Genomic DNA, 20,988 nt, shown 5'->3' on the forward strand with positions numbered 1-20,988 from the left:
AATATTTAATTATGAAAGTATTGCTACTGAGTTTATTTCAGTATTGAAGTGTTTGGATTTTAAATAATAATTTGCTCTGCATCATGCCATACATTTTCTCGAGTCTCTCTCTGTCCTGCTGTGAAGTTCACCTAAATGCTCTCATTTCATCCCCTACTCCCCTGCTTACAATTTCCAGTTCCATTTTGTGGCTCTATAGGGTTAAGTCCCCATTTCTTAGCCATCTGTACTTTTACCCTCTTCACAATCCGTGTCCTAACTTTATTTTCCAAAACTGCCCTATACCTTTCCCCCTCCACCAGCCTTGACAGTCTCCTTCTAGGTTCGGGGGTGGGCTTTTGTTGGCCGTCCTACCCAGATGCCTTCTCCTCTCTCCCCTGTCACCTGCTGGTGTACCCATGACAGAGCTGAGAGATACCAGGCTTTTTTAGTCACGAAGACTTAGATTCACATCCTGACCTTGTTACTTGCTTTGTGTCCTGGCCATGTTACTCATCTCTCTAACACAGTTTTTCATCCATAAATGAGAACATTACTATTTCACAGGATTATTATAAGGCTTGAAAGAGTGTAGATGAAATACCCAGCGTGCTAACATGTTCACTATGAGAATCCTTTTTTTCCACGTCCTTCCCTTCACTGAGCTGCCAGACCAGTCTGCTGTCACAGGAATGAGACACTAAAGCGTCTACATGGTTTGCACATTCTGTCTCAGGATTGATTAACAGTGTATTTACTGTCTCTTGGACGAGGCCTGAGAGTTGCAGTGATCAATCCATAGCACTGTTTTCACCACTCACTTTGCCACCTACAAATGATGAAATCCTTATACATACTTTGTTTCTCCAGCTGGGTTGCAAATATGTGGAACATATTAGAAACCCCTTAACCTAGATTTCTTCTGTCCTCCTTAGTACCTAACATAAAACCTGTGCAGAGTAGATCTCAGTGAACCACCTGAGTAAATGAAAGGACCGTTCCAGTGTAGAACACCTACCAGCACTTCAGTTGGAGTAATTTGGAACGCAGTCTTTTGAAGTAGCAGCAACTTAAGTCATTTCATGTATATTAATGTATTTCCAATGGCTCTGTGAGGTCATCGGTTGATATATATCCGCATCGTTGCTGAAGACAGGGAAATAATTGCCCTTGCCCCACGGTCAGGTCACACAGCTCGGACACAGCAGACCTGGTTTCAGAGCAGCAGGGCCAGAGTCTAGTGATCTTTCCATTACACTGCATTATTCAAATGACCTTTTTTTCTCTTATCAGATTGCTTCTGGTCTTCATCCTTGGAAATGTCTGGTATAGAAATGAGTCACAATTGAAAGTAGTTGACATATCCATATTGATTTTTAATATAGGAAACAATACTGATTTGTTTGGAATTTAAAATTTATACTTTTTAAACATCCAGTCAATTCTTAATATTTTATTTTAAGACTCCTTTTAAGCCATTTGTGTATGCACGGATAATGTCAATGATAAATTTGAAATTACAACAAATCCATTATTGGAAACAAAGCATTTAAAAAAAATTCTTTTAAGAAAATTTCTTTGAAATAGGTATAAGGCAAGAAATCCTTTAGAAAGCAAACCAGGCAGGCTGCAGCTTACCTCTGAAGAAACATGGTTTCCTTCCTCCGTGAGGAAGTTGCCTTTCTTCTTAAAAGACTGTCATAGCTGTGAGGTCAGTCAGGACAGGAGAACAGATGTAAACTAAGCTACACCGTGATGAAGACATATGTGGTCTCTAGTACAGTGAACGTTTAGATGATTCACACATCTCTCTGCATGGAAGGATGGAGAGAAGCTAAGATTATCCTCGTAAGTTTAGGCACAGAGGAAATGAAGTCTGGATCCAAGGCATTGGTTGGGTGGGGTTCAGGCTAGGAAGTCTAGGTTAGTGCTAGGCTGCACTAGATCACTTGCTGTGCTTGTTTTAAATGCATATTCTAGAGCCCCACAGTGGGCTTGCTGAGGCCTGGCAGCCTGCAAGGTAAGCCAGCTGTCATGGCAGTTCTTTTCCTGTCTAACGGTTAAAGAACTTAGGGCTGTGTTGAGCTGAGTGAGGACCAGAGCATGCTGGTAGAAGAGCATTCTTTGGAGGGACTGGGGCTCTGGAAGATTTTTCTGTGGGTTAGAGCTTCATATTAGGTGGCATTTAGGTCTGGTCTTATGAAGGAGACTGGTTTTTGGAGAGAATGGGGTTTAGGATGGACAGAGAATAGGAAGTAGGTGGGACCTCAAGGATTTGAGGAAGAAGATGGAATTAAAATGAATTGGCTTCCTAGAAATAGCGGCTTGGGTTTGGGGACTGGGTCGGCTCCTGGGTTGTCTGGATGAACCTGGGCTATGGGAGAGGTGTCCAAGGAGTCGCACTACGAGGAAGACACTGCTGAGACCCAAAGGGAGGAAGGATGAGCGGTGGTGGGAGCACATTCTGGGTATGGGTGTAGTAGGTTCACAGGACCCTCCTTTACTATCTGAGTTTTTACTTTTTGCTAGCTCATCTAGTAATTTGTTATGCTTATATGTTTTCAACTAGAGAGAGATATGATAAATTTATCATTAAGACTTTGATTCAGTTCTTTATGTAAGATTTTTGAGGAAATATGTTCTTGCTAGTTTTGTGACAGAACAATCACCATACTTCTATGCAAGTAGTAATTTTATTGTTGCTATTTTAAATTGTGGTAAAATACACAAAGCATAAAATTTACCATCACCCATGTTTAAGTGTACAGTTCAGTGGCATGAAGCACATTCACACTGTTGTGCAACCAGCACCACCAGCCATCTCCAGAACTCTCTTCATCTTGCAAAACCCAAACTCTGTACCTAGTAGACAACTCCCCATTCTCCCTGCCCCCACCCCAGTATTTTGAAGAGGTCAATTGTTTCCTGAAACAAATAAATCTTACATGGGAAGAAAAAGGGAGTATGTTTTCAGATACCAGAAATTCATATTGCCAACACTGAAAGAAAATAAAAATGACATCTGATGTTTATATTATAATTAAATATATTGCCTTTCTTAAAATTTAACGAGGGTAATTTTTGAAAAGCACTCTTAAAAGCTATTGAATTCCAAGTGGCTGTAAGATTAAGTACATTTATATTAAATGTAATAGTGAGAATTTCCTTTGTTAAATTTAACTTTTAGTTCCCTGTGATTTCTTTTTCTTTTTTGTCCCATACTTGGGCAGTAATCCATAAATGGAAACTAGTCAATCAAATGAAAGTTGTTAATAGGAAGTAATTGTTATTTAAGTATTATGTTATTTTTATCTGTCTCCCCAAATATGTGTCATCTCAACAGAAACCAGAACTCGGGGTTGACATTGAACCACGGGTCTTGACGGAAACAAGGTAGTATTCTTGTGCAGTTAGAGGTAATAGTTAATGCCCGTTGGATTCTTATAGCCTCACCAGACAGTTTACGTAGGTCCAGAGCTCTTTTCAATATACAGTATTACTTTGAACTTCAGAGATTTGTTATCAACAGCATAATTAATGAGCAAATCATGTTCTCGGAAGGGTTCTCCTTGTCTTCTAAAATCTAGTTCATAAAATACTCAATGTGAGGGAGTTTCATGGAAATGAGAGACATCACAGCAATTGAGGCCATTCTTTTGGCAGCAGGGAGAGGATTTTCTCCTAGGTTTTGGTCATCATTGAGTCTTTTATCTTGGTTTCCATGTAGTTATTACTTTGAGAATTCAGTATGGCCTGTTAACTGGTTAATTTTGAGAAACTCCTGACAAACTTGGCTTCAGTGACATATTGTAGGCTTTCCAATCAGAAAACACACTACTCCCTATTTCTCCTCTTATTAGTTACATTATAACATCAAATCCAGTTAAAATTTGACCTGTCAAGATCTTTTCTTAGCTAGGAGAAAGGAAAACATTTTTTAAAATTTTGTTTACCCTGTCACTGAGCCAAAGAAAACATTAGTTAAGGGCCCTGTATAAAAACCAGTGTAGTGTGGGTGTGTGTTATAGTCTTTTAAAAAATTGATTGGAACTTCTGCTATCTTGTGTGAAAAATACCAAGGGGAGTAGATAAGCTTAGGGTCCTTATCTGCAGAGACTTGGTAGCCTGTTTGGTGAGGATTAAAGACAAAAAAATAGTAAAACCATACCCACCAGCAACAGTTAAACCACTGGATGTTTACTTAAGTCTTTCTGACAGTAAGTCCTGGATATTTCAAGTTAGTTTCATTAGCTTTTGAAATGGAACCTGGAAAGCATAAAACTTACAGAATAAACCCTGTTGTGCTTCATTCAGATCACTGTCAAGGCCAGTTAAAGAGTGGTGGGAAATGGAAGGAGGGAAGGAAGAGGGAGAGAGCAGAGGGATCCATAGGTGACTGTGAGCTGGGATGACACCTGCCATTGTGACTGGTGGGATTCTGAGTCATTGCTTATTACTCATCTTGTAAATGTTGATTAGCTGGCAGGCTCACAGTTCCTATCGCCATCTCTCCGATTCTTAGGCCGTTTTCAGTAACATCATCAGAATAGCCTGGTGGCGGCTGCAGCAACTTAGATCCAGCAGCATCTCCTTGAGACGTAACATCCGGCAGAAGTCAGAGCCCTTGAACTGGAAGTCTCTGCCTTGACCCGCATTACTCATTTTTGTTTTTCTTATTTTAACACATTTTTAAACTTAATTTTATTTTAATCTCACACACGTATATGGTTTAAAAGTAAACAGTACGCAAAGCTTATAATAAAAGAGAGCACCGTAGCACGACTCTGCACTCCCAGTTCCCCCTGCCCCAGGCATCTGCTTTCAGCTCTTTAAGCGATTTCCTCTGATATTTTACTCCACATTTCTAAACAACACCCTGTATTGCTGTTTCCTGATGTTTTTTTCTAGTTTTAATCTTCTGATGACTTTGTACTTCCAAAGATGAGAATTTAGCTTTTATACCACATTCTCTTCCTCCCCTTCTCAGTGTAGTTATAGTAAGATAGTCAGTGGTCATATTGTCATGGTTATGTAGATAGAGGTCAAATGAAGTCAGTGGTACAGTATAATTACATTTCCTTATAAAAATATTTTTTCTGGAATTAAAAAGTGGCTATCTCTTTGGCTTTTTTTTCACCGTCTCTATCACTAATCTTCAGTCTCAGCAATAAAATTCCTTTCAAACATGTCAGGAGACTGTCAATTCATTTTCTTCTCTGAGACTTACCTCTGGGCGCCTCTGCCCCTGCTTCCGTCTGGACTGGCTGTTCTTCAGGCCTGCTGCATAGGTCTTGTCCTGGACTCTCTTCACCATTGTCATGAGAATTTCTATCACGTCTCTTGTGTTGGATTCCAGGCCTAACTCGATTTATGCTATTGTTGTGAAACAGACTTCCTTCTAAGAAAGAGTAAAAGAGATATCTTTTGAGACATGGCACATCTGAAAATGTTTTCATTCTATTGTCACACTCGTTTGATACGTGGCTTTGTATAGACTTCACAATTAGAAATTATTGTCCTTCAGAACTTTAAAGACCTTGCTGTTGAATAGTCCAGTAGTGTGGCTGTTGAATATTTCAGCGCTGCTCTCTCTTGTTTTTCCCCTCCCATTCTCTTTGATCACAGTTGTTCCAGGAACTTTTACATGTTGTTTCATTTAATCCTCAAGAAGATTGAGCACCACCATCCCCAGGATTTCCCACATACCTTTATTTTCTTTATAGCATTTACTACTGTCTGAAATCGCTGAATTAGTTCCTAGCATATTGGTTGTCTTTTCTATTACAGTGTAAGCTCTGTGATCCAGGGACTTTGTACCACTAGTACCTAGAACAAGGCCTGGCATGGGGTAGACACTTGTAACTTGGCCAGCTCTACATAGCCAGTAACAGCAAAGTCAGGATTAGAACTTCTGAATTCTTTTTTTTTAATCCTTACCCGAGGACATTTTCATTGATTTAGAGAGAGAGAAAAATTGATCAGTTGCCTCCTGCATGCACCCTGACCAGGGATGGAACCCAGATATATGCCCTAACTGGGAATTGAACACACGACCCTTCAGTGTACTGTTTGATGCTCCAACCAACTGATCCACACTGGCCAGGGTGAATCTCTGTATTATTTACTGCAAATCTTGAACCCTTTTCAGTGTAACTACTACTAATACATTGCTCTTATAATTTGGTAGTCTTCAATTCAAATTAAATATAATAGTTCAAATATAATAATCATCCCATATAAATAGGGCTTAGGTTGGTTTGTTGATTGATTGTGATTCTGGATGGTTGCTTGGGCATTGGATTAGAACAAATCATTGGTAGTTGACGTAATGCTAAAGCAGCGTTGGTAATAGACTGTTTCTTATCAGTGTTATAATCACTTAAAAAATAAGATGACAGCCTGATTGGCGTGGCTCAGGAGTTGAGCATCGACCTAGGATCCAGGAGATTGAGGTTTGATTCCTGGTCAGGGCACATGCCCGGGTTGCAGGCTCGATCCCCAGCAGGGGGCGTGCAGGTGGCAGCCCATCAATGACTCTTTCATCATTGATGTTTCTCTCTCTCTCCCCCTCTCCCTTCCTCTCTCTGAAATCAATAAAGATATATTAAAAAAAAAAAAAATGACAGAGGCGAGATTATTTTTTATATTCTTCTGAACATTATGAAAGGAACTCATGGAGTTTCTTGGTACATTAGATGTGGAGCAGGATGTTCTGTGATGGCATCAGCCATTGCATGAAAGCATTCCCTGTGATTCCAGGTCCTGAGCCTGTTTAAGCCCCAGACAATGCAGGGGGACATCTGCTGCCCAGGCACTTACACAGCATTGTAAGGATTGGGGGTGTGGGGTATGGAGGGACTCTGAAGACTGAGGCTTAGTAAAATACCTTCTGATTTAGAGACAGCATTTTTTCAAAAGCTTTTATAAAGAAGTCTTGTGTTTCAGGTCTGCTTTTTAATAAAAAATTTTTCTATTTCTTATTTGGTTTTTATTTATCACCTACCTCCTAGTCCCCAGTGCTTGTGTAATGCTTAGCACACGGTTGCTTTTCAATAAATTTATTGACTTACTCTTAGGATGCAACTTACACTTACATAAAACATTCTGCAGATATGGACTGATATGTTTGATTTTTAAAAAATGACTTATTGCCCGGCCGGCATGGCTCAGTGGTTGAGCATCCACCTAGGATCTAGGAGATCATGGTTCGATTCCTGGTCGGGGCACATGCCCGGGTTATAGGCTCTATCCCTAGTGGGGGGCATGCGGTAGGCAGCTGGTCAATGACTCATCATTGATGTTTCTCTCTCTCTTTCGCTCCCTCCCTCGCTCTGAAATCAATAAAGATATATTTGAAAAAAAATAAAAGTGACTTAGTAATACTAGAGGTAATTACCCTATGAGTAGATTGTCTGAAGTTTATTATATTATTTTTATTTTGTTTCAGGCTCTCTTTTTCTTTTTTATAGCTTTATTGAAGTATAGTTGATATACAATAAACTGCACATATTTAAAGTGTACAGTTTGATACATTTTGACATCTTTCTACACCCATGAAACCATCGCCAGTATCAACATACTGAACACGTTAGTCACTGGAAAAGTTCCCTTATGCCTGTTGTAATCCCTGTCTTTTCTCCTCTCTGTCCAAGTTAAACAACTTCCATATCATCCAGCCATTCTGCTTCTAGTCTGTCACCCAAGAGAAAAGATTGCATATGTCTGCCTCAGACTTCTACAGGAATTTTCCTAGAACATTTATTCATACTGTCCAAACTGGAAACCCAAATGTCCAACATATGAATGTGTAAACAAACTTTGATATATCCATACAGGATACTATTCTGCAATGAAAAGGAATGAACTGTTACATTTAGTTTGATCTGGACACTGAGATTTGAAGCAGATTTCTCGCCTTTGTTGCATTTGCTTGATTTGTATTAAAATTTATTTTCATTCCCTTAGCACATCCCCCCAAGTGGAGGAAACTAGCCTAATATTAAGAAGTTAGTTATAGCCCTAGCCTGTTTGGCTCAGTGGTTAGAGTGTTGGCCTGCGGACTGAAGGGTCTCAGGTTCAGTTCCCACCAAGGGCACGTACCTTGGTTGCAGGCTCAATCCCTGGCCCTGGTCGGGGCCCGAGCAGGAGGTAGCCAGTCGATGCGTCACTCACATCGATGTTTCTCTCCCCCCCCCCCCCCCCTTCCTTCTGATCTTGCTGAAAAGCAATGGAAAATATCCTCAGGTGAGGATTTTTAAAAAAGTTAGTTATAGATGAACCATAAAAGGATGTGGATGTGAGTTGTATTTGGATAATAAGGGTTGACTAGTCCTCTGAGAAAGTCAGAAATGGTTGGTCCAGTGTCCTGCTACAGGACTCGTTTCTGTAACACCAGGTAGCTTATGGGGTTGGTAAATAAGAAATGATGTCAGTTACGGTTATGTGGGTTTGCATAAGATTTTAATGGACAAGGGGAGTGGAATCGAGGGGTTAGAATTTAAAAGGAAAGGAAAACCCCTTCAGGTTGGCTGCTGCACAGACAAATTTTTTCAAGTGTGGTTTAAGAACAGTAAAGATTAGTTCCTGGGGTGTGTGTGGGGGGCGAGGGGGAACTAGTTTCCTCGCCGTCGCCTGAGTTTGCTCCCGGAGGGTAGTACCTCCTCCTGTGCCCACCTCCGTCTGTGTTGCTTTAGCGCCTGCACATTTGCATTTCACTTTATTGTTTCTGTTCATTGTTAATATTTCCTGAGACAGTCCTGATGGTGCTTGTGTCCTTGCGTAGCTCTCCCGAGTTATCCAAGTTATCGCCTGAGGAACCAGCTGTTAATTTTGTTGGACTCTGATTGCAAAGTTGTGTGCATTTTGAGTTGTCTGTCCCAACCCTAATTTTACCCCCTTTATTTTTTATTTTACCAAATGAGGGTTGTTTTTTCCCCTCATTCCTTTAAGTGTGGCATCCTAACCAAAAAACACCAGAATGTTATTTTATTAAATGATTTCCTGGAAATGTCTTATTAAAAATGTTTCTAAGTATTGTTAGCTGATACTTAGATCTTGCTCACAGTGTCTCTGATGTTCCAAGTGCTTATCAAAGATTAGCTCATTTTATGCTCACAGCAGTACTACTTGATGAGTCTGGTATTGCCCTTATTTTATGGGTAACGGAACTGAAGAACAGAGAAGGTGAATAACTAGCCCAAGGTCACACAGCACAGGCAGCCTGCTTCTGCTGATGGTGATGGTAACTACTGCCATTCACCTTCTGCACCATGTTGAAGATAGTAAATTCGAATTTATTATGGTTTTCTTGTGTAAGTCAAATTGGTGGTTTTGCAGCAAATTAGAATCTTGTCGACATTAAATATGCAAGTGAAAAGAGTGGTACTGAACACATAAGGACTGCCTAACAGCTTCATCTATTCAGAAGCTGGGACAGTAATGTCATATTTAAACCTGGCTGACATTATTGTAAGTAGTTTTTTGGGAGTCTTTATTTCATTTGGCTTAGTTACTTATGGTTTTAAATTTCTCCTAGGCATATCACACCTGAAAAATTTTACGTGGAAGCCTGTGACGATGGAGCGGATGACGTGCTTATCATTGATCGGGTGTCCACGGAGGTTACCCTCTCAGGTATTTTGTAGCCAGATTTAGAAGTGTCTGAGGAAGATTTCATACCTAAGTTGCAATAATTTAATTAGAGGTATGCCAGTGTGCAGATCTCTGAATGTCTTATAAAATTTAATTCTTAAAACCTCATTTGGTTTCTATGCATTAGTTTTATGCTTTCTCCTTTTTATGAAAAGGAGAAAAGATCTTGAAAATTTTACTGTCGATAAGGACTTAAAAACATAATTATTTCTTTATTCCTTTATCTGTATTCTTAACAGGATTGGTTTTATTGATGTCTAAGTTCCTTCTCTAGTTGTAAGATTTAAGGTATTTTAAGTGAAAGTTGTTTTAGTATTAAGTTTGTGGAATTTTAATAGCTGCTTTTGTTTTTTAAAATATTCATGACTGTGAGGGTACTTTAATGAATGAAAAATAATATAAACATTATTGATTAAAACTTGTGTTTTAGGCAGATGATGTTTCTAAGCTTTATCTGCCTATCTTATCCATCTATCCAGTTGTCTTTTGGTTTGGCTTCTCCACGGTTTAAAAATAATTTTTCAGTTGTGTTTAGAACGCTGATTTCTGACTAGATTAATGTAAAATAATTTTGGTGACAAATTAATATACCATTATCACATTTAGAATTTCCTATTTCATTTGTTTAAAAATTCACCTTTAGATAGAGTTGCATATTTTTTCTTAAGTACTCTATTTGAGTGACCATGGAGTGGGCATTCAGTACACAGTAACTATCCTTTGAACAGGTAAGTGAAATATGAAAATATTGCACAGGATAGTAAAGTGCAGGAGAAGTGTGACTGTACATTTCCATTTCCTTGGTTATGGGGTTATTCTGGTAAGGACCATATATATAGTTTTCATTTGACCAAATTAGTTTGATAATTTGACATTTGCTTGATGGATGTCCTCTCAAGATAGCTGATTAGTATTAACCAATGTCAGTGTCCTTCTCCTAAAGTTTAATTACACCACTTCTTTGTACCATATTGATACAACCTAGTGTCTTATAAAAGCTACTTAGTATGGATGTATTTTCAATTATTTTTTACTTTTCGGTGACATTTGTGGGTAGAGATTGCAGACCCGTTTGAGTGGACAAAGCTAAAGGTTATGAATAGTTTGATTGTAAAGTTAATACCACACACTCCTCATGAGACACGTGAAGAGATACTCTGACCTCATGCCAGTGATGATGCGGATGTGACTTGCTCACAGTTTCTCTGCCAGTTGGAAATGCAGACCATTGCCATAGAAAGATGAAAGAGAGACTTTTTTTCTCCATGAAGAACTAACCTACTCTCTTAGGAATTTTCATAGTTTCATTGCTCTTCCACTCCATTTAATATAACTTACAGCTCACTCTATTTAAGTTTATCAAACGATCTCAATGTACTCAGGATTTCCATGGAGCTTTTCATCACACTTATTCACGTAACTCATTGTGGCATGGCATTGCTAAGTAAATTGAATTACTAAGGGAATCTTAGACTTTATTCAGAATTCCTTTCTTCAGAATAATAGGACTGCTTTTAAGAAGAAGTTGGGCTTACAGCAAGGTTTCAAAGCAGTTTTCAAGGTGGTAGATAAAACTGTGGCTGAAAGGAAAAATTTATAGCTGCATAAATTTGGGAAACCAAACTTGGAACAGCTTGTTTTCCCGTAAATGTCTCAGAGCTTTTATGCTCCTGCTGTGCATTCTGGCTCTTTCTTGGGAGGAATAGGGGCAGTATGGGCATAGCATATAAGCTTATTTGACAGGGCATTATTTCCTAAACTAGAGTTCTACAAAATATGTTTTGTCAGCACGTTGGCTGAAAGTTTAACAGTTATGAAATGAACGCTATAATCTAGGATTAATGGATTAATTTATCAATAAGGGCATTATTGGTCAAGCCACAGTTCGTGGCGATGCCTCCCTGCCTCTCTGTACATGTTACTGTTAGACACGAGGAGGAGGCTTGTCTGCCGTCTTTCTCCCTCGGATCTCCACCTGCACTTCCCACATACTCAGGCCTGGATAGACAGGTCTTTTTTGCATTCCATTAGTTGCCTGTTGAAATTAAAGTCATGTCTCAACCCTCCTTCCATTTTCTAATTCTCTTAAAGGGATAAAGACTTAGTTTCTGGCAGGAGGTTGAATACATTTAGTTGAAAATTGACCTTAGAAATAACCCACAATTTACCTGGTAAGAACGCTGAAGTATGTTACTTTTGACACCATATCCTGGACAGGCAGAGACCTTTATTACATGGACATTGTTATTTTAAATTCTGCCAAAATGGAGGTCAAACATTAATGAAGGAGTTTGCTTTTTAAGAACAAATCATGCATGTTGATTTAGTTGAAATCAAACTAAATTTCTCGTTCTGTTGATGAGTGTGTTCTTTGATTTTTTTTTTTTTCTTAAAGTCAAGAAAGATATTCCTCCTTCAGCTGTCACAAGACCAATATTTGGTATACTGGGCACAATCCATCTGGTGGCAGGTAAGGAAAAAGTAAACTAAGATGGGCAAACGGGACACGACTGGAGTATAAGATGAAGGCGTGCTTCACACCATGCTTTAGGCAAAAATATGTAGATTAGGTATTTGTCATTAATTTCTAAAAGTAATATACCCCACGTGGTTAAATTTATAAGCCAGAGGTTCTATTAAAAAATAATTTTGTTTTATTTCATCTAGAGTTGAAATCTCTAGCCAACTGAGCATTTGTCATAAATTCTATGAGTATTTAAATAAAAAAATTTTTAAAAAGTCTTTATTGATTTCAGAGAGAGGAAGGGGGGGTGAGAGAGAGAGAAACATTGATGAGAGAGAAACATCACTGATTGGCTGCTTCCTGCACGCCCCCTCCTGGGGATCGAGCCAGCAACCCTGGCATGTGCCCTGACCAGGAATCGAACCACAATCTCCTGGATCATAGGTCAGTGCTCAACTGCTGAGCCACATTGGCTGGGCTTAAATAAAAATTTAATGCAGTGATGGACCAAAGTATTCTACCGTCAACCCCATACTGAGTTGAATATGACATAGTGCATGTTAGAAAATATCACCTGGTTCTGAGTCATCAGGAATGATTTTGTTTATCTAAATTTCATTTCATTGAACTTTTAAAAATCCATGTAATATTAGGTACTGTGCTAGATGCTAAGTGTTAAAAGATGCAAGCCCCTCTTGTCCTCACTTTGCAGCCTAGTGAGAGGCATTTAAGTAGGAGAGGGATATACATAGGAAAACTGCCAGGGGAGGGTACTTGTGGGTAGAGCCTTGAGCTAACAAAAGCTTTTGCTTTTATCTTTTTGTGAAAAAAATGTGAACTTTCAATAGGAATTTTTCTAAATACTATCCTGGTCTTTCTATTTAGAATTATAAGGTTGCTTTAATAAAGTATGGGTCTTCTATCTGTATAGCATGGTACAGTCTCATTCGCTAGCCTTTGAACAAGGGGTGCTACTTTTGGCATTAGAGTTGCCTTGTTTATATTCATCTGAGTTTGGCTTTGCTTTTTTTGCAGGAAATTATTTAATTGTCATTACCAAAAAAATAAAAATAGGTGAATTTTTCAGTCATGTAATCTGGAAAGCAACAGATTTTGATATTCTTTCTTATAAGAAGACCATGTTGCATTTAACTGATATTCAGGTAAGAATTGAAAGTACTTACTAATTGCAAATCCAGGGTAGTGCCATGGGGGTGGAGAGAGGGAGGTAGAATATAAAGAAAGTTTGTTGCATTTCTACGCCTAATTATTTAAGCAGCCCATAGACAAAGCCACTTTACATACCTTTACACCTAGCATAAAATGTACTTCAAAAATTCCTCATGTATTTTATTTCTCTTGGTTTGTTTTTTAACCGACTCAATTCTTTCACATGAGAGAGGACAGACGGACTGCGTGTTTGCAACACCGGTTTCAACTCCGTTCTCTTTCTGTAAAGAAGTGAAATGTTAGGTGCCTTTGAAGTTCCGTTCATCCTATTTCATTCCCTCCCTCCCCAGAGAAAAAGCTTTCACTTTCCCACATGTGAGTAAGTGTGTGTGTGTGTGTGTGTGTGTGTGTGTGTGTGTGTGTGTTCAAACAGGCCTCCTTTTGCGTGATTCCTGTATACACGGATTTCACCAGCATGGTTTAGTTAATATCAGCGCCCCAACAACGTGCTTTATATTTCGGTTACCCTGGTGTGCTAACTAAAGATTATCCCACCAAAGATGAAAGTACAGACAAGAGTGACAACTCTAGGAGTGAAGTTCAGACTGAACATAAATGGAGTGTAGAGGAAATAGCTGACTGTGGGGATGCTAATGTTGTTGCTGTTCCAGAGACTCTTAACTACACAGCCAGAGCTGTCAGCGAAGGTGAATTTATCCGCATTAACAGCGACCTGGTTATGTCTCATAATTGCCAAACAGCAACAGTTGGTTTTTAAATTTTTATTTATTGATTTGAAAGAGAGCAAAACATCAATTTGTTGTGCCACTTATTTATGCATTCATTGGTTGATTCTTATATGTGCCCTGACTGGGGATTGAACCCACAGTCTTGGTATATTGGGCCAAGGCTCTAACCAACTGAGCTTGCTGGCCAGGACAACAGTTATTTTTTAAAACAAAGATAAAAACAAATGTCAGTCTTGGTATTCATTGGGAAACCAGCTAAAATGATTATTAGAAAATAGAGATAGATAATTACTTTTACAGGATTTTTCTTTTAATTTTCTTTTAAAAAGAATTCTATTTTATTTACCATCCACCCCAACCAGTAAAGTTTCTTGAGAATGGAGATGATATTATTCTCTTGTTCTTTAACTCTCTGTGTTACTGGGCCCCTCATGATTTTATGTTTTTCATTTGTCAAATGAGGATCATTGCTAACCTAGCAGGGTTGTTTTTGAAGGTAAAGGAAACACAGCAGGTCATACCCCAAGTAAGTGATGTTTCATTAAATAACTTTCCTGCCCATTAGAGTAAAAATTGTGAAGGATACCAAAGGGAAGGAGTTCTGCCTAATCAGTTAATATAGTCATGCCTTCCTTACACTAGTTAGTGAGCATCGTCTGTGAGGCAGGAGCTGTCCCCAGGTCCTGTGGAAATGGCGAGCATCTCCCTCTCCAGCCCAGTCCTATGCCAGGGGTATTTAATGGGGCCAGACTAACGGGTTTTTATTTTCATTCTTTTTTCATGCTGACCAATTCCTTTTCAAGTATGACATAAACTGATTTTTTTTTTTATCTCCTTTGTTTACAGTTACAAGATAATAAAACCTTCCTAGCAATGATAAACCATGTCTTGAGTGTGGATGGGTTTTACTTTTCAGCCACATACGATTTGACCCATACTTTGCAGCGGCTGTCCAACACTAGTCCAGAATTTCAAGAAATGAGTCTCTTGGAAAGGGTAAGCTTAATCCCATCAGTTATATTTCCTTATTTGGGTTTTTTTTTAGAGGCATATGTCTGTTTCATCCATAAAAATATATATTGGTTTTTCTCAGTCCTGGCTATGTCAAGATTATGTATGGGACTTTGAAAATGTACCATGTTTCAAATATACATCAGTCCCAAATCTAGGACCCCAATCTGTGTGTTACACAGGCAGGATGGAGAACCATGATGTAGGTGGTCAGAAATTCTGTCTAAACACACATGTTGGTAATTCCCTAGCTGTAGGTGTTCTACAGTCTAACAGTTGTTAGCATTAGTAATGTAATTATGCTTATAAAATAAATGTTGGATTTGGAAGGAGACTTCAGACTTGCCGACCGACTAAACACATGAGAAAGAAAGACCCCGAGAGGACCCCCAGGTTTCTGGGCTTGCAGCACTGGCTTGAGGCAAGGAAATGGGAAAACCCAGAGAAAGAGGGGTTGACTTTAGGGGAAGAGGAGTTCTTTTTGGAGTATGTCAAAGACACTTGTCTCTCCATGAGGTAGAAACGTTGATTGTCATAGTTTTCTTTCTGTGGGAACTCACCTTGGCAGGAGATACTTTATTAATTTTAAAACTTCCCCCTTAGGCAGATCAGCGGTTTGTATGGAATGGTCATCTTCTGAGAGAACTTTCTGCTCAACCGGAGGTAAGTACACTAAATAAAACCTGCTTATTTGTTACAGTCCAAGTTTGAACTGAACTAATAGTATAAAATGCCTACCTAGTCACCAGAAATTTGGGTAAATAATTCTAAGTTACTCTGTTTATGACTTATAAGCTTTGATCAGGTCTGCCCTCTCACGTCATTCTCTCCTACAGGAGCCTTAAGTAAAGAAAAAATACTTAAGTAAAAATACATTGTGTTTTATAAGTAAGAGAGAGAGATTGGGTCTTGGTGGGTGAATAAAGGAGGAATGAGGAGCCACAGCTAAGTCCCCAGGCAAGTGAGGAGCTCTGCATTGCCTTCCTATGGGATGGGATTCCCTTCAATCACCCGGGAGGCGTGTAGAGAGGTCACCTTCCTTTGTCCTTATACAAATGAGGCCAAGCAAGGAGGCCCAACTAGGACGCATAATATGGGTAAATAGATTTGCCTAGTGACTTTATTTCTTGTCATGGGCATTGCTGCTTTGGGAAAAGTAGTTCGAGCTGCAAACAGCACGGGTGTATCTTTTCCCTAGAGGAGTGAAGTTGTTGGAGGCAAAGACTGAAAAGGAGGGAGGTAAACATTCTGCAACTGCAGGTAGTTCCCTTGGTGTTCCAAAATCTGAATATTCAAGTCCAAATGATGACAGCACAGTCTTAATTTATTTAATTGAAAAGACAATGTTACTTTAGAGAAATTTCTTCAAAATTGTTACCCCATAAGCTTACTCCCTCGTTACACTTTTGTATGTTACCTCCTTATGTGTTTCATATAGTGTAAATGTATTTTATATAGTGCTTTTCATTTGCTTTTAAAGTATATTCCTAAATGTAACGTGTATCTTCATTTCAGGTCCATCGGTTTGCTCTTCCAGTAATTCATGGCTGTATCCTTACATAATACTACTATAGTTTTCTAGCAGTCTTTACTTTGAATGCTGTTGTAAGGCAGATTTAGAGGCAGTCTCAGATATTGCATGAGGAGAGTATTGTAGAGAGATAATTCTACAATGATCTAATTGTAAGTTTACTTTAAAAAACTAGTCTTCATCATAAGATTATAATAAAAATAAGGAAGGACAGTGAGCTGGCTGTTCAAGGACAAGCACAATGTGCATGTGAGTGTCTAGAACCAGGACAGTGCCCCGCAGAAACCAGGGTGACCTCAAGCACCCCCAAGGAGCTTAATATAGCAACCTGTGACTTGTTTGTTGTGTTAGTGTGATTTCCTTAAATTATCATGCTTGTTATATGCAAAGAAAAGCAGAAGAGTAATGGAGGAAACATTTCCTACAGTCGTGGGGGAATAAAACTCAGGAAATCTCAGGATAGAAGCTCTTGTTTATTCTGTTGTTTTGGTTGGTTGGTTTTTCTCCCTTCCCTGGAGTTTCCCAAGTTCTAAGGCTAAAACAGGAACAGATGTATTGAGATAGTGTTTAGGGGTTTGAGCCAGTTGTGTTTTTTTCCCCAAATGAGATTATGAATGGACAGATAACATCAAGTGAGATTATGGAGCACTTTTTCCAGGCGATTTTAGAACAGTTTATTCGTTTGGCTTAATCCAAAGGTTTATTTTATTTTTAAAAAATATATCTTTATTGATTTCAGAGAGAGGAAGGGAGAGGGAGAGAGAGAGAAACATCAGTGATGAGAGAGTCGTTGATCACCTGCCTCCTGCAAGCCCCCCATCAGGGATTGAGCCCGCAACCCGGGCATGTGCCCTGACCAGGAATCAAACAGCATCTCCTGCCCGGCCGGGCGTGGCTCAGCGGTTAAGCGTCAACCTAGGATCCAGGCGATCAGGGTTCGATTCCCGGTCAGGGCACATGCCCGGGTTGCGGGCTGCGGCTGATCAATGACTCGCTCATCATTGATGTTTCTGTCTCTCTCTCGCCCTCTCCTTTCTTCTCTCTGAAATCAATAAAGATATATTTAAAAAAACAAACAAACAGCATCTGAATCCTAGGTGGATGCTCAACCGCTGAGCCACGCCCAGCTGGGCTAATCGAAAGCTTTAAATTAGCTTTTGTTTAATGTAGTTTCTTGATTAGAGGTATAGACACGCAGAGAGATCAACAAGAACCAAGGCCCCAAGGCAGGAGCATGCCTGGAGCAGAGAGAGTGGACCGGGGGAGGTGAGAACTAGTCAGGGATGTAGCTGTGCCCAGATTATGCTGGGCTGAGTAGACAGTGTCTTTTACTTCAACTGTGATGAAAAACTGTTGGGATCTAAATAGAGGATTGGCTGGTAAGACAGGGGTACTGTGTGACCGTGATGTTAGAGAGTGGGCCAAGGAAGAGCAAGGGAGGGTACAAGGAATAAGTAGGAGGCAGTCTCTGATCCAGGCCAGGGGTAAGGTTGCCTGGGACTAAGATGATAGCAGTGATGGTGTGAAGAATGGTCAGGTTCTAGGTATATTTTGCAGGTTGAGCTAACAGGATTTTCTGACAAATTGTACATGAGATACAAAAGAGAAAAGTTTACTGCAAATCTAAATTTTTGACCAGACTAAGTGGGAGGAAGCTATCTACTGCAATGTGGAAGGGCCTAGAGGTGGGAGGGAAGCTGCGTGTTACATTTTCCTTAATGCAGTTAAGTTATTACTATGCACTCGTGTTCTATTAATGGGAAGTACTTTGACTGGATTCTCATCTCCAGGAGGAGCTGTTTCAGAGCCGGCGTGCGCTACTATGTGAGAGGTAGGATTAATGTCAGCGTGGCACCATACTGGGTTATAGCTGTCGCTACTTAACGTTCCGTTTTACAGTGATACGACTGTAGCCGTTTGTGTTTTATTTTCATTATCGTTTCATAGCCTTGATAAATATTTATCTCCTGCTTCATTATAATAGGTAGTAGGTCTTTTGTGCCTTACTCCCGCCGCCGTAGTGACATTGCAAATGTTGAGAGACGCTATACACTACTTCTTCTGCTCTAAGAGGAGCCAATTATGTTATGTTATTTGCTAGATGTGTGACAGCAAGCTGAACTCAGTGTTGTTTTCAATAACCTATACTCCTAGCAGGAAGTATTTTCTCCTATTGTTCTTGGTTTCTGTGCCTGCATAAAGCTAGACAATTGACTATGCCTTCAACTCTAAAGATTGACATTTTGAGCATTTGTTCTTTAGGCTTTATACCAGCAAATGCTTATTTGCTTAAACTAAGCTTTTAAAACACATATTAAAAATTACTGTCATTCTGAAAAGGAGTGTCTCTAACTCTGTTTTTTTTGCCAGACTATCAGAATAAAATCCTGTGAGCCATTAGATAAATCATGGAAGTTTTAGGCCAGGAAGTTATTTGGTTAATCTCCCTTTTTGTAGGTGATAGAGCAAAGGAAGAAAGACATTTAGTGAGTGAGCTGGCCAAGGTTACAGAACCAGAGTTGGAGTTAGCAGCTCCCTTGTAACTAGATTTTCTTGGATGGAGACATAATTTTTAATGAAATGTTTTGAATAGGTAATACATTCACATAGTTCAGGTACCAAAAAGTATAAAAAGAAATGCAATGAAAACTATTTCTCATTTCTGACCCCATCTGCTGCATTGTTAGTTTCTGTTTATCCAGGTAATTTTGTGCTATTGCAGGTATGTTCACCTCCTCCTGTTGTACACAGTGGTTGTGTACTGTGCACGTTTTCTTGTACCTTGGTTGTGTGTTTTTTGTTTTTTTAACTTAATATATTGTGGAAATGTGTTCATAAAGATCTCTCTCTCACCCCTTCTCTCTCTCCTGCCATCTCACTTTAAAAAATAACTATATATTATTCCTTAATGGGAATATGGGAATTGTGGAAAGAACCAAGTATTGTCCATGCTTCTGACAAGTAATTTTAGAGAGTATTGAGAAGGCATTTTGACTCAGTAATTTTACTGATTTGACTCAATAATTTTATTCCCTTCTGGTACTATATTAACAAAAAAACTGATACCTGACATCTCAAAATGTTATGTTTGAGAAATATGTCAGATAGAAATAACATTAAGAAATATTTGAGATGGTTAAAAATCCACTGGTTCCTTTCTGATAATTTGGCAATTTGAGACAGGGACTAGCTTGAAAGTTACCTTTGCTCAGTAAGCTTTTCTTAGTAAAAATAGATCACGTAAACAAGACTAAAGGAGTGCTTCCAACATTTGAAAGGACTAGCCAGTATCAAGACTAAACACTTTAGAGCAATGTTGTTCAAACTAGGCTTTGTGGGCATATTCCTGGAAATTCAAGGGTCACATACAGTTTTTGTGCTCTCATCTTGATAATTTAAATCATTATAAGCACCTGCTGGACCATTTTGATTATTGTAATGCAATAGTGTTAACATAATGGCCCATGTTTGTATTAAATATTGTGTTTAATGGTTTTAACTTTCAAAACAGTATTTTTTTTAAAAAAAAATAGGGTTTAAGGACAATTCTCAGGAGTCCTTGAGGATTTTCTTTTCCTTTAAAACGTATGTCAAGTTTGAGGAATTACAGGACTGTGTATGTATAAACAGTTGATAAATTAAATAACCGATTTTATTAATAGGTCCTTAATACTCCCCTTTAAGACTGTTTAAAATGAATGAACATCTCTTAGTTTTCTGATCATGTGTTATGCATTTGTTTAAAATTTATTTTTATAAGTGCTTTTCCACTAATTTGAACTGAATTAATTCTCTCCAGTTTAAACTGAATTAGTGAGTTTCTGATGTGTTTCTTATGTGATAAATACAATTAATTTGATCTTTTTTCAATGTAGGCATCGATTCTGAAGGCCACGCAGCTAACTTTGTAGAAACAGAACAGATTGTGCACTACAACGGCAGCAAGGCTTCATTTGTCCAGGCAAGTGAACATGTCTGCAAGGCTGCCAGCAGCTGGCCTTTTCTGCTTCGATCATAATTTTATGTCGTGTTACTGAAATTTCCCTCTCCTCCCCTCCTTTTTAAAATAATGTCTGTGTCTACAATGTGGAAAAGTCCATTCAAAGCAAAAGTATTCCATTAATCTGACACTCAACTTTCTGGCATTTCCCACCCTTGAATTAAATCCGTAAAGGAGAGGCAGGGGTAGGTGCAAGGCTTATGGAAATGGGCCACCTTTCAGCTCAATTCTTTAGACTTACTCAGGGCGATGAAGATGGCACAGCTGACTCTACCTGCCTTGACTTCACTGTGAGAGAGTCTCTTTCTCGGTGCCTCCTAAAGGAGTTGGGGATCACTTGCTGCTCCAGAGCCTTAGTGGCTAAGCATAGAAGTTCATAAACATATTCATTTGAGGATGAATGCAGCAGTTTTCCAGTTTTATTATAATGCCA

The 20,988-nt window shown here is 39.0% G+C and overlaps 1 protein-coding gene across 1 annotated transcript in view; it reads left to right on the top strand.

Annotated features, from left to right (window-relative positions):
* The window catches only part of SACM1L (SAC1 like phosphatidylinositide phosphatase), a 36,190-nt gene that overhangs the window by 2,332 nt on the left and 12,870 nt on the right, over positions 1 to 20,988 (top strand). The window contains exons 2-9 of the mRNA XM_081159566.1: positions 9,515 to 9,612; positions 12,026 to 12,100; positions 13,130 to 13,257; positions 14,860 to 15,009; positions 15,628 to 15,687; positions 16,540 to 16,573; positions 18,285 to 18,386; positions 20,431 to 20,516. Of these exons, the coding sequence (XP_081015692.1) occupies positions 9,515 to 9,612; positions 12,026 to 12,100; positions 13,130 to 13,257; positions 14,860 to 15,009; positions 15,628 to 15,687; positions 16,540 to 16,573; positions 18,285 to 18,386; positions 20,431 to 20,516 (733 nt within the window). The remainder of the gene's footprint in view (positions 1 to 9,514; positions 9,613 to 12,025; positions 12,101 to 13,129; positions 13,258 to 14,859; positions 15,010 to 15,627; positions 15,688 to 16,539; positions 16,574 to 18,284; positions 18,387 to 20,430; positions 20,517 to 20,988) is intronic.

This window comes from Miniopterus schreibersii (assembly GCF_964146895.1).
Source record: "Miniopterus schreibersii genome assembly, chromosome: 15".
Taxonomy (NCBI): domain Eukaryota; kingdom Metazoa; phylum Chordata; class Mammalia; order Chiroptera; family Miniopteridae; genus Miniopterus; species Miniopterus schreibersii.